The sequence below is a fragment of the Phyllopteryx taeniolatus genome, chromosome 1 (genome assembly GCF_024500385.1).
Source record: "Phyllopteryx taeniolatus isolate TA_2022b chromosome 1, UOR_Ptae_1.2, whole genome shotgun sequence".
Taxonomy (NCBI): Eukaryota; Metazoa; Chordata; class Actinopteri; order Syngnathiformes; family Syngnathidae; genus Phyllopteryx; species Phyllopteryx taeniolatus.
Window position 1 is genome coordinate 4,563,311 of NC_084502.1, and position 14,573 is coordinate 4,577,883.

The 14,573-nt window shown below is 43.3% G+C and overlaps 1 protein-coding gene across 1 annotated transcript in view; it reads left to right on the forward strand.

Annotated features, from left to right (window-relative positions):
• The first annotated feature begins 6,528 nt into the window (after positions 1-6,528).
• grm7 (glutamate metabotropic receptor 7) overlaps positions 6,529-14,573 on the forward strand; it is a 119,430-nt gene continuing 111,385 nt past the window's right edge. The window contains exon 1 of the mRNA XM_061761222.1: positions 6,529-7,536. Coding sequence (XP_061617206.1) covers positions 7,042-7,536 — 495 coding nt within the window. The 5' untranslated portion in view covers positions 6,529-7,041. The remainder of the gene's footprint in view (positions 7,537-14,573) is intronic.

Sequence of the window (14,573 nt, forward strand, 5' to 3'; positions counted from 1 at the left end):
TAAATCTTGTTTTTTTTTGGGGGGGGAATTTTTTTCTAATGTCTCCTGAAAATGTCATTGAAGAACTGAAACGAAAGACAGTTACACAGAATGATCCCTTTAAAGACATTGAGAGCTGCCATGTTGCTTGTCCTCGAAGCAATTGGCATCAAAATATTTGTAATGGAGACCATGAATCGCATTGATAGCAAAGAACTGCAGTGTGACGACGTTGTAATGTATTGTCCTATCATTACAACCAAACATTGTGAAAGCAAAGTTGATATTTCATTAAACAATATCAGTTGGAACTTGACTTGTCGAGTTCGAGTTGTCTTTGTGCGTGGCGTATTTTGCTTTTTCTGTGGTTCTTTTGCGATACTTGCCACCACAATGCCACCGCAGAGTGGTGCCATTGATGGCAAAGAGGAAAAATGTGATGATCATCATAGAAGCAGAAATGTAACTCGCTACAAAATAAGAACTCTCTTTCCTGTCTGCCCAGTACAATATACCGTATTTTCACGACCATAAGACGCACTTAAAAGTCGTAAATCTCCAAAATGGACGGGGCGCCTTATAATGCGTGCACTGAGTTCCAAAATTTATAAATGTTGTTGTGTGATGAGCGCTCTGCTTGACTGACTGGGAGCATTTCCTGCCGACATGCTGCTTATACAAAGGAAAAGCGGGCGTGGCTGAGGACAGCATGCGGACGTAAAGGGGGAAGGGTGCGCATGAAGGAGGACGTTAAAGTCACACCCCCAGTAGGTATATAGCGCCGGTCAATAGCAATGAAGCCAGCCGCCCATAATTTTGTTCATACTAGGCATTACGGTGGCGATACGGTGTTTGACTGGTGAGAGCGTCTGCCTCACAGTTCTGAGGACCCGGGTTCAATCCCTGGCCCCGCCTGTGTGGAGTTTGCATGTTCTCCCCGTGGCTGCGTGGGTTTTCTCTGGGCACTCCGGTTTCCTCCCACATCCCAAAAACATGCATTAGTTGGAGACTCTAAATTGCCCGTAGGCATGACTGTGAGTGCGAATGGTTGTTTGTTTCTATGTGCCCTGCGATTGGCTGGCAACCAGTTCAGGGTGTACCCTGCCTCCTGCCCAATGACAGCTGGGATAGGCTCCAGCACGCCCGCGACCCTAGTGAGGAGAAGCGGCTCAGAAAATAGATGGATGGATAGGCATTACGGTAATAAGTCGCCAACACGCGGCGAAAGCCACCTTCAAAATAAAAGCTTCCCAATAATACGGACGGCAATGCTCTTCGGTTAAGGAATGCAACCAGCAAGGTTAATTTGAATCTTGAGATGCATTTAAAAATGTAGTTTATTAGTTTTCGGAGACTTTTATTTTGAAATACAATATCAGATCTTCCTCAAACCTCTTTTAGTGGAGTCCTTGGTGGTCTGTCACACAGGTCTGGACTTGTCTTGTGATACCAATGGGTTTATGTTGGGGTGGCTTTGGCTCAGTAGGTAGAACAGGTTTGAATCCCTGCTACGACTGTCCGCATGTCGAAGTGTCCTCGGGCAAGACACTGAACCCTAATTTGCTCCCAGTGGGCCTGGCAGCGCCTCGCATGGCAGCAGTCGCCCATTGGTTTATGAATTTGTGTGTGAATGTGAGGCTTTGTAAAGTGCTTTGGGCACTGTGATGATGATAGATAAAGTGCTATATAAGTGCAGTCCATTTACCATTTATTTTTCCCAAGATATCAAATAAACAAATTTTTTTAATGTATCTCAAGATTCAAATTAACTTCGCTGGTTGCATTCCTTAACCAAAGAGCACTGACATCCGTATTATTGGGAAGCTTTTATTTTGAAGGTGGCTTTTGCCGCGAGTTGGCGACCTATTACTGTAATGCCTAGTATGAACAAAATTAGGGGCACCTGGCTTGACTGCTACTTTACGAGTGGAGGCTGGCTTGACTGCAGTCGAAAACTTCACCTACGAAGAGACGCTTACAAAGCACAGTTTAAACTGCAAGCTATCAGTTACGCGGAGGAACATGGGAATCGAGCAGCTGCGAGAGAATTCAAGATCAACGAATCCATGGTTCGCAAGTGGAGGAAGCAGGAAAACGAGCTTCGCCAAGTCAAGAAGACGAAGCTGAGTTTCCGCAGAAAAAAAACAAAAACAAAACGCGGAAACAAGGCGAGGTGGCCCGAGTTGGAAGACCAACTCGAGCAATGGATTAATGAACTCTGGACAACTCTGGACATCGGTGTAAACAGGGTGTTCAAAGTGAAGTTGCGAGTGGCGTGGGAGCGATGGATGACAGATGGCAAACACAGCTTTACTCAGACTAGGAGGCAGCGCCGGGCGAGTTACGCCACAATTTGTGAATGGATTGTGGATGCTTGGGCTAACATGTCTGCTTGCACTGTTGTTCGAGCTTTCGTAAAAGCCGGCATCATTCCTGAGGAGCCGCACGGCAACGAGACTGACTCGAACCTGCCGTGTTTGATTGAGAGTATCGTTTCGGATACAGAACAGGAGGACTTTGATAGATTTGTGGATGAGGATTCATAAGAAAATAGCGTGAGTACATTGTTAAATACTTCAATAAAGTACAACCGAACTCAGTTTTGCTCCCGCTGCCTGTTAGCGTGCATTCGTTTTAGCGTGCATTCATGCTACCGTATTTTCACGACCATAGGGCGCACTGTATTAAAAGGCGCAGTCTCAGTTACGGTGTCTATTTCTGTATTTAACACATACATAAGGCAACCTGTATTATCGGGCACAGGCATGGTAAAACATACGCTAGCTTAAAACATACGGTAGCATGCATGCACGCTAAAACAATGATTTCAAAAAGGCAGCAGGAGCAAAACTGAGTTTGGTTGTACTTTATTGAAGTATTTAACAATGTACTCACGTTCTTTTTTTATTTATTTATTTATTATTATTATTTTTTTTAATCAATCCTCATGCACAAATCCATCAAAGTCCTCATCTTCTGTATCCAAAATGAACAGCTGGGCAAGTTCTCCAACAAACACGCCAGGTTCCCTCTCGTCATTGTCAGAGTCAGTCTCGTTGCCGGGTGGCTGTTCAGCAATGATGCCGGCTTTCGCGAAAGTTCGGACAACAGTCAAAGTCCTTAGCCCAAGCATCCACAAAACCATTCACATATGGTGGCGTAACTCGCTTGGCGTTGCCTCCGAGTCTTAGTTGCACTTGGTTTTTCACAGCGGTTGTGAGATGGGCGCGCATGGAGTCACAGATCAACAGGGACGGTGACGCGTGGAAAAAAACATCCGATCTCTTTACGTACACTTCACTCAGCCACTCTCTCATTTTCTCCTCATCCATCTAGCCCTTTTGATTGGCCTTAACAATGACTTCGGCTGGAAACGTTTCTTTAGGCAGCGTCTTCCTCTTAAAAATCACCATAGGTGGCAGTTTCTGTCCATTACCATCGCAACCAAGCACAACAGTAAAAGCCGACTTCTCGTGCCCCGTTGTGCGTATCGCTACCGTGGTGGTCCCCTTCTTCTCTACAGTGTGTTCACCGGGATGTCGAAAGTGAGCGGCACCTCGTCCATGTTGGTGATGTAGTTGGGCTGGATGTGTTTGTCGGCAATCTTTTTACTGAAGCAGGAGCGGAAGATGGCCAGCTTTTCCTTGTAATCCGTCCGAAGTTGCTGCGCCACGGTAGTCCTTGCCTGGATAGATAGATGGCGCCGTTTCATAAAATGAAAGCACCAAGACGGACCTCCTTGAAAAGGTTCGATTTTCATTTGTTCTGCAAGTGTTATTGCCCTCAGTCGAATGGTGACTGTAGAGACGCTTCTCCCGGCTGTTCTTTGCTCATTAATCCATTGCTCGAGTTGGTCTTCCAACTCGGGCCACCTCGCCTTGTTTCTGCGGAAACTCAGCTTCGTCTTCTTGACTTGGCGAAGCTCGTTTTCCTGCTTCCTCCACTTGCGAACCATGGATTCGTTTATCTTGAATTCTCTTGCGGCTGCTCGATTCCCATTTTCCTCCGCGTAACTGACAGCTGACAGTTTAAACTGTGCTTCGTAAGCGTGTATCTTCGTTGGTGCCATTTTTGGGGGTTGTTTGCACAATGCCCACCCCGGCACTATATACCTACTGGGGGCGTATCCTTTAGCGGCCTCCTTCACGCGCACCCTTCCCCCTTTACGTCCGCATGCTGTACTCAGTCACGGCCGCCTTTCCTCTATATAAGCAGCGTGTCGACAGGAACTGCTCCCAGTCAGTCAAGCGGAGCGCTCATCACACAACATTTATAAATTTTGGAACTCTGTGCACACATAAGGTGCGCCGCATTATAAGGCGCCCCGTCCATTTTGGAGAAAATTTAAGACTTTTAAGTGCGCCCTATGGTGGTGAAAATACGGTACTCGAAGTTCAATCCATCAATGACATCCTCATCTCAGTATATCCTTTCTGTGATATTTTTCTTTGGTGGTTTTCCACAACATTTTTTCCAAATGTAAATTATGAGCCTTGAAACTATTTTTTTCTTCAATTAACCTAACATGCATTTTTTTGTAATGCGGGAGGAAGCCGCTAAGTTGACTCTGATTTTAATAAGACCAACAGGATGTACTGTACATCAGAAAGTGAGTCACTGTAAAGCTTAAGTGGGACTTCAGTGTATTGTTTTTAAATATCACTATTAACAATATGGGTTTTTTGCTTGTTTGACAGTTACAAAAACATAATCATTGCCCTGATTGTTATACATTTTCCTTTTTTTTCACCTATGGGAAAAATGTCTTCTGAATCCGACCAGCTTCCTGAAAAGGTTCAGCCTCTGAGGTTCCTCTGTAGCGTCAATCATTTGAACAAAAAATAAATAAATCAGCAAATGGACTGCACAATTATAGTCAACAGTGCATCGTTGGCAAGCGCAGTAAGACGTGTCTGTATTTTAAAGCAGTTCAAAGGAACATCATGTTTGTCCTGTTTTGCTTCACTTGTTCGATATGGAAGACTTGGCAGCATGTTTTATTTATTTATTTATTTATTTTAGTGAAAAAGTCGAGTAACTGCAACTTCCGACATGGGCCCAAAATGGATGAAGACAACTTCTTGGCTGTCCCCAGCACTTCTGAAGCCCGTTTTGGATGACGACTTCACTAAATTTGATTTATTTGTTCTAATTTGGATCCATTTGAAATGTTTTTGGCACTATTTGTAAAAACTGTGGAGGATTCCTTTGTAGGCTGATACAATGTGGCTCTTTAGCAAACTGAAAAAAAAAGTACTTAATTTTTGGTTGCACGTGATTCAAATGTGGTGAATTGACATAATTTCCCCCTTTTCCTCAAAAATATCAAATAATATGTTATTTTAACACATTTTAATCATGTACAACATGGACTTTTTTTTTACGCCAGTGTACAGGCATTTTAGGAAGAAATAATTCAATTCCACTTAATTTTTCCGACATTTATTATATATAAATTCCAAGTGTATCTTTGTTCATCTATCAATGCTGGCGACGTATACAGCCAGAACAATAAAGTGCTCTTCCATTAGCTGGCAGAAGGTACAACACAAACGTTGACATTCATACAGCAGAATAAGTTATGGCTTTGTGTAAGTATACATCAGCTTTGTGTTCACTGAAACATGGCCAGATTTCACACATTTGCGAGTAAGCTGAGATGAGATCATCATTAATCGTAATTTTTACTATTTGGGACATTTTTATTTGCTTCTATGAGTTGTTTGTAATGTAAAATTGGTTTCTTGGCTCAATAAAGGTTGGGAAACACTGCTTTACTAGAACCTCCCAATAAAGATATTGGATTTGCTGCCTACTTTGAATAACACATGGTTACTTTTTTAGAATTCAACGCTTTTGCCAAGAAACTCCCTGACTAATGCATGCACATGAAATTGCTGGGAAATCAGTCAGGTTTTTAAAAGCACCATCTGTGCAGTTTTTTTTTTTGGTGAGGAAGGATGGTGTTTTGTGAGGACTTCTTGCTCCTAAAGGTGTGGTTAATTCCTTCATTTGCGTTTGTGTGTGTGTGTGGATGATGAATCAGGGATGTCTTGTGAAAAATGCGTTGCCTGGGAGACCAATCTGGACCCCCTCCAAACGCCCTCCCCGCCCCCCCCCCCCCCCCCGACCCAGCCCATTCCCATTCCCTTTTAAAGGTACACCAAAATTAATACAAAAGTATTGGAGGAGAGGCAACCCCTCTCACGAAAACCGCACGTCTGCGCTCGGTGCCATCATCAAAATTGACTTTGGGCGCTTGCGTGCGTTCGCTTGCAATAAAAAGAGGGGCGGGGAAGTTGCATGTCGAGATGTGCAATTATTCAGCTCATCGTCTTGTTTGCTTACTTCCTAAAAAAACGTGAAGTGACAAGCTATAGTCTCCTTTTGAATTGCTCGCAGCCAGCCCAGTGACGTCCTCCGTGGGGGGGGGGGGGGGGGGGGTTGTGTGTGTGTGTGTGTGTGGGGGGGGGGGGGGGGGGGGGAGAAAAAAGGGGGGCTGCAAAGTGTGCATGCCTGTCTGTGACTCATTCGCGACCGATTGCAACGACAGAGGAAAGCTTTAATTAGCTGCATTTTTCTTTTCGCGCACTGGTCTTTTCATTCTTGCCTTTTTTTCCCACCCCCGCCCCTCGCTCCTTCCTTCCCTCCGCGGTCTGGAGCCAGTGGGAAGGATATGATGCACCGCCGTGGAGTTGCTCCACAAGAAGAATGTCCCCGACTTCTGCCGGATCTGCTCTCCATTGCGCGCGTTGACTTGTTTTGATTAGGATTTGGGGGATTGTATTTCTTTATTTATTATTTTTCTTTGGCGATCGACGATCTTCGCCATTCAACAAGCTGGCGGCGGCGAGGCGGCGATGGGCGCAGCGAGCCTCCTTCACGGTCCGCGTCTTGCTTGCAGTCTAGCCCAGCTTGTTGAATCTCCTCCGCGGTGACGAGCGACGATGGCTTCGTGTTGACTAAAAAAATTGTTTAAAAAAAACTACTCGGTCTGGTGTGTTCATAATCTCTCTCTCTGTCTTTTTTATTTTATTTAATTTTTTTAATTTTAAGTTGAACATGGCTCGTCCCGTTCTCTCGGGCTCCGCGTGGAGATTGTTTTTCCTCATGCGGACTGCGCTAGATCTGGCGCTGGCTCAGGAGACCTACGCGCCGCATTCGATCCGAACCGAGGGCCACTTGACCCTCGGCGGACTTTTCCCCGTCCACGCCAGGGGGGCGGACGGCGCGCCGTGCGGGGACCTGAAGAAGGAGAACGGCATCCAGCGGCTCGAAGCCATGATGTACGCGCTGGACCAAATCAACCAGGACGAGCAACTCTTGCCCAACATCACCCTGGGCGCCCGGGTGCTGGACACTTGTTCCAGGGATACCTACGCGCTGGAGCAGTCTCTAACTTTTGTCCAGGCCCTCATCACCAAGGACACCTCGGATGTGAGGTGCACCAACGGGGAGCCGCCGGTCTTCGTCAAGCCTGAAAAAGTGGTGGGGGTCATCGGAGCCTCGGCGAGTTCGGTGTCGATCATGGTTGCCAACATCCTACGCCTCTTCCAGGCAAGTGGACATTACTTTTGCTTTAAAACAGCGTTTCTCAACCTCGACTGAGACAAGGCGCAAATTTTACATCGGAATAATCCAACAAAAACAAGTAGTCTGTATGATCAGGGGCGTTTCTTGACCCCCTGGTGGCCCCAGGCTTAGAAAGACCATGAGGATCTCTGGTTTATTTATATATTAAAAAAATAATAATAAAATGAATACAAAATACAAATGGCGGCACGGTGGGCGACTGGTTAAAACGTCAGCCTCACAGTTCTGAGGTGCGGGGTTCAATCCCCGGCCCCACCTGTGTGGAGTTTGCATGTTCTCCCCGTGCCTGTGTGGGTTTTCTCCGGGCACTCCGGTTTCCTCCCACATCCCAAAAACATGCATTAATTGGAGACTCTAAATTACCCGTAGGTGTGACTGTGAGTGCAAATGGTTGTTTGTTTGTATGTGCCCTGTGATTGGCTGGCAACCAGTTCAGGGTGTACCCCGCCTCCTGCCCGATGATAGCTGGGATAGGCTCCAGCACGCCCGCGACCCTAGTGAGGAGAAGCGGCTCAGAAAATGGATGGATGGACAAAATACAAATATCTAGGTCCAACAATCCAATGCTTGCTGAATTCTGCTTCACAACGATCGTAAGACCCCACACAGAAGGATCCAAACATAATACAGCTACGAACGCTTCGCCGCCACAAGACATCGTGATATCGCCAAGGACCGTTCAGGGCGATCCCGTTTCCCGTATTTAAATTAAGAATAACAGTGATCCAATCAGAGCAAAGTTTATTTACATGTCAAATATTCATGAGAAAACCACGTGTCTCTGCTGCCAAGTTTAAAAGATAACCTAGAATATCTTGCGAAACGGCATCCTGGGCATTTTCAACCCAAATTATCTTGCAAATCCGGTAAAAGGAGATCAACAACCATGAAAAATATATATAAATAAATGGATGCAGGGGACCTTTAAGCGAGTAAGAAAAAATTGTGGGGAAATTTAAAGCAGGGTTAGGTTGTAAAAAAATATATATTCCAAGCTTTAAACATCTCAAGAATATGGAAGAGTGGCATGACAAAAACATTGTTGAAAGAAAGGCATTACAAGTCTAAACGATATCATTTCCAGTCCGCTTTGAAAATGTTTTGCTACTTTGTGTTGGTTAATCACATAAAATGGCAATCAAAACATTTCAGTTTCTAGTTGTATGGTTGCAAAATGTGCTAAAGTTCCATCTGAATGAATACTTTTTCAAGGCACTGTAACAAAACCAAAAAAAAAAAGTGTATCATTTTCAGAACCATAAAAAACACCACCAAGCCTGCTAACAAGTGGAGGGTGGGCGGGGGTTCCATTTGGGATATTCCTGAATCCAGACATGTCATCGCAGCCTTTACGTAGGTTTCCAGTTGTGTCGGACCATTTCTCGTGTCCCCTTACTAGCTACCTGCCAGCAGTTGTGGTTGCAGTGTCTACAGTGGCTCCATTGTTTCGTCACTGATATGGGCCAATGTTAGCCATCTCTTGGGGCCCCCTTCAGCTCAGGGTTGCCTGCCCTGTGGTGCTGTCTCTACATATGATGATAACGATGGATCAGAGTTTAATTGAACCTTGTTCCATCTAGTGAAATGGGAATTTCATTGTTCTGTAGGTCACTGTACGCCACTGATATAGATAAACGGACAAAGATACATTATTTTCGAACCGATTAAGTGAAATCGGATTGTTTTCTGCAACACGGTGAACAGTTAGCACATTTGCCTCACAGTTCTGAGGTCGGGGGTTCGAAATCCAGGCTCTGGCTTTCATGCGTGGAGTTCTTCTCCATGTTCTATTTCCTCTGATACTCCGGCTTCCTCCCACATTCCAAAAGCATGCACGTTAGGTTCAGTAAAGACTTGAAATTGCCAGTAGGTATTAATGTGTGTGTTAATGGTTGTTTATATGTGCCCTGCATTTGGCTGGCACCCATTCCAGGGTGTAATCCTACCCTCCCCCCTTGTCACCCTTGACCCCAAAGAGGACAAATGGTATAGAAAATGGATGAAAATTGATCATTTCCCACGGCACGCCTGATGTTATCTCATGACACAAATAGCTGTGGCAAAGTAGTTGGGAATCACTGTTTTGAAGCATCAAAGTCTGGGAGAGACGTGTTAAAAAAAATCATCTGTCTGTTCGGTTGGATTTATTTTCTCATTTGTAGGTGTTTTTAATCGGAAAATTGTGTTGCTTCTTGTTCAATTTACACCAGGAGTGTCCGAAGTGAGACTCGTCTATTTGCTTTCCACAGCTCGATGTATTGGCGCGCAGAATATTCTAAAATTAGAATTAAACACAACTATTGGAGCATTACGAAAAACTGATTGCTCCCACATTGAAAATAAAGTAAACAAATGGTCTGACTTCCTGTTCCATTTTGTACATGGGTTCTTGGAATTTATTCCTGCTTCCTGTCCTGACAGAGCTGTCCACCACATGTTATGTCTATTGGTCAAAAAGTCACAAGGAAAATTCTCTTTTAGGGACCAGGAAACATGCACGTTTTTGTGAGTTTTTGGGCATGCATGTTTGGGCTCATGAAATATCTTTTTTTTTTTTTTCCCTTTAGGTATTTGAAAAGTTTAACATATAGACACTACCACTACATCTATTACTACTAGATTTATATATACACTGTGAGACATTCCTGTAAATTCTACTGTTATTTACCACACACCTGACAGTAAAATGCTTTTAAGTGATTTTACAGTAAATAACTATAGTTTCCACTGTATCATGGGATTTTGGTTGACGTAACACAGAGAGTTCCCTTTTTTTTTTTTTTTTACATGCAGCAGAATTATGAAGACGTGTGTTCCAAGCATGCATCGCGCTATAAAATGTTGAACTTTTTCCGTAATGAACAATAAAGATTAACGTAACATTGATCATGTGTGTGGATATAACCCATAGTTCGTTGCACGTCAGAATCATCTTTCATCAACACTGTGGGTTGTGTGCAATAGAGTGACATCCCGGCCATTTTTGCTGCATGCTAAGTGACGCTAAGATAAGCGTTGCCTACTTCTTCTGCAAGCCAAAAGAACTCCTGTTTAACTTGTGTAACTCATCTGCACCACAATCAATAGAAACAGTGATTTGAAACTTGTCACTAAGTACTGTGATCAAGTTTACAGTAATTTACTGGCCACACTGTTGCCAGTAAGGTACTGTCAAAACCTTATGAAATGTCTAATAGTGTATATAGCGCCTTTCAAGGGACCTGGGGACAATAATTCATGGTTATTGAGTATGTTAGGAGAACCAAAAGCAGCATAATGGAAGATTCCAGTTGAGGTCTGACAGGCAGGCGAGGCTCCTTGTGGGGTTGACACTGGAGAAAACAGGGTGCTAAACCTCTCAAGATGATGCAGAGAAAGGTCTGGATTGCCATAGGCTGTGATGGAAGTTAACAGGTGACCAGTTGCTAACGGCTAGCTGCTCAACATAAGTGCCCAATTAAGGATACAAAGTTGTTTGCGATGTGATGTCCAGTGGAACCTTGATAAAATGGACCCCGATATAACACCTATCGGATAAAATGGACCGTCGGGACTGAACGTGTCCAAAAATAGTTTCCATTTGTCACTTAAACTGGTGTTGTCAAAGTCTGTTAGCTCCAGAATTGGCCGGGTTGTTTACGGGTGATGTGGCGCAATGCAGGCAGACAATGGGACTGACATATTTCTGGGTCACAGATATACAATATGACTCGATCCAATTCCAAAAGATGTGTCCCCCGTGCCTATGTGGCGGAGAGAGAGAGAGAGAGAGAGAGAGAGCGGCATGATGGCAGTGTTAGCTCTGAGAAATACAAAACACAAGTCTCGGTAGTCTGGAACATGCTGTTTTTGGAAGAGTAAAATAAAAAAAAATGTTTTTGTCAAGCCCTTCGCCTTTGGCAATGGCGTTGGAACTAGGAAGCACACTAATTCCTCGCGGCTCATGAAAGTGACTCGCCTATGATGAGTACTGTACGTCAAAGATGCCATCATGACCAAGGAGACCGGTGTGGTTGGTTTGGATAAAATGCGAAGCTTTCAAACATTTAAGCTTTTTAAAATATATTTATTTACATTATGTTTGTACTGTACTAGCCGTTAAGTTATAAAACTATATTTTTATACTGTACAGTTAAAAAAAAAGTGCTTGTAACGGACAATCAGCTATATCAGATGAGCCTGCCGGCCCTATTAGTCCATTCTATCGAGGTTCCACTGTATGCATTTTAAAAAATAAGACTATGTATCACTGAGTGAAAAAACCTATCAGTATTCACGAGCCCCTTTCCCGCGGTGTTTTTGCCAAACTGGGACATAGCAGTAGCTTTTATGCAGCTATCCCTTTCAGACAGAAAGCACAGTTTCTGTGTCCGAGGTGTCCATTCACACAACTGTTGCGGCTTCGCACATTGAAATAATTAGACGATGGTGTTGCTGTCAAGTTTGTCAAACCAGCAGGGCGTGAGCGGTTAATCTCCTGGTGTTAATTGACACACACTTGTCGCGTTTTGCCTCTATCTGCTTACGCACAGGTTGTGTTATGCCTCTGACCTTCGGAGTCAACTCTGCATTGGCGGTACAGGATATTTTTTCAGGCCTCGGTGGAAAAGGCCTTGCTTTCCGCGGTATGAGTGCTGCTTGTCCACTGTGGTGCTGAAAGAACAGCTCCTCACGGAGGGAGTCCCACTCAAGGTGCTGATGAATGGCCACTGACAGGCTGACGCCTCGTGAGCAGGGCCAAATCCAGAAGGGAATTCTTGGAGTGGCAAGAGAACAGAGACATACAGTAGATGCGTATTATAGAATAATGACACTCAGCAGCACTGCCACCAAGGCCGAACAATGCTATAGTTTGGATCAGCTTCAAAATCTCCTCCCTGCTAGATAATGATTTTCTGCAGATGCCAAATATTTCGTCATTAAGATTCATACTAGTGAGGAAAGAATGTTTGCAAATCCGAATGTTTGGCTGTGCCCCACCCCCATCACATTTCCATTGAAATCAGCGCTTGCATAATCTCCAAACAAACACATGGCATTGAAAACAACAGAAATAGATTGTCTTTGTTCTTCGTTCGTTAATGTATGAGAATTTAAGTTACAACGTGGTGCGGGATGACGTTCTGACAGGGTCCGTTTGTGGGTCCGTTCGTTCTTCTCAATACCATGAAAGCCAAAAGGTACCTTTTTATGGAAGATCGGGTCCTTCGACATTTTGCTATTGTTGTTGGTTATTGGCTGAATGCCCATTTTCCCAAACCAAAGATTTTGAAAGAACTTGAAGGGCAAATATGAGAAGTTCTGTCCTCCAACCTGATGAAATAATTTGATGCGATTCCTGGGTGACTCAAGAAGCTGGTAGCAAATACCATATCAAATACCATTCCTATCATATCTATTAAGTCCTACATTGAAGAACACATTCTTTTTTTTTTTTATGACAATAAATGATTTACAAGTAGTGTAAATTGTGAGTTACTTCTCAGTCACCCTGTACAATTAGTATCATTTATAGGATGAGAAACAAGAGGGGCGAGATGCAACCATCCTGGGCGACTGCGAGCGAAGGGCAACATCTTAAGAATAATAAAGAACAAACCCTTCTGAGCGATGGGTTTAGGCAAACTGGATCGATTTTGGCTCCTACGGTGAGCGAGGGGACAGTGCGGGTAAGCAGAAAACCAGAAAATCAGTCGCTAATATGGCAAATATTTCACAGATTTATACATAACGATGTTGCGATGGTAATGATCAAAAGCAGCGACATGCACATTGATGAATTATTTGGATGTCAGAACCCACTTTGATATGTTTTCGAAATTCTCGGCCGTGAAATTTATCATCAGCCTTGCAACACGTTTTTTGAATCATTTTTAAAACAAGCCTATTCGAGAAGAAATATGTTTAAAAGAAACTCAGAACTTTAAAGTGAATATGGGAAAATATTTTTCAAATGAAGATGTTATCCTATGTCATTATATTTTATTAATATTATAGACATATTCAAATACATTTATCATCGTAAAATCCTGGAACCTTTTTGGGATGTACAGCATTAATAACCACTATAATAATAGCTAAAGTATAACATAAAGTGTGTGTACATTGGGAAGAAGGTAATAGTGGCTACCCCAGGTGTCTTACGTTCTCTGAGGGGAAGCTCATTGGCCCACACTTTGAAAACCTCTGATTTAGAGTTTCCAATTAGTAAAGAACGAACAATGTAAACAGCACACAGAAAGGCCTGAGCAGAAACTGTAAGATTGGATAATCCATTATCAGTCCGAGAGCTGGGAAATGCACATACTGTATGACGGCGGCAGAGAGCAATATAAGACCACCAAAACTGTCAATATGAAACACAGATTACGACTAGACTACTAATTACCAAGTCGTCTAGTCATAAGAGCAAAGAAAGGGCTGTCGTCCAAAACAACGATCAAGTGGTAGTCACATAAACATATGCGTCTTTATTCTTTATTATACACATAGACGATAGTTTTTACTCATTATTTTTGCCTCGCTTGACATCGTTATGAATCACTTGCACACAAGTTGGCAGTAAAAGTTGTGCAATGTTCTCTCATATAAGATTCTCCAACAAGTGTTTACAAATACAGTGGTGCCTTGAGATACGACTTTAATTCGTTCTGTGATCAAGCTTGTAACGCAAAACCATTGGCTCTCAAATCATCTTTCTGAATATTAAAGGAAATTAATCCATTCCGCCACCCACCAAAAAAAACACAATTTTTTTAGGGGAAAATAGCACTCTGTAATATTGTACTTCATAAAAAACATAGTAATGTAATTAATTAAAATGAAAATAAGCAGTTTGTGCATCATAATTAATTCATTGTGACTCATGGTGTGCGACCTGGCCACCTGGGGGCAGTATAATGCAGTCATGACAAAGTCAAAGAAAGAATACTTTCAAAGCTACTGTAAGTGACTGAATGAACTGCAGTAATATCAATTGCTTTTTTGCAGCGGATAACGAA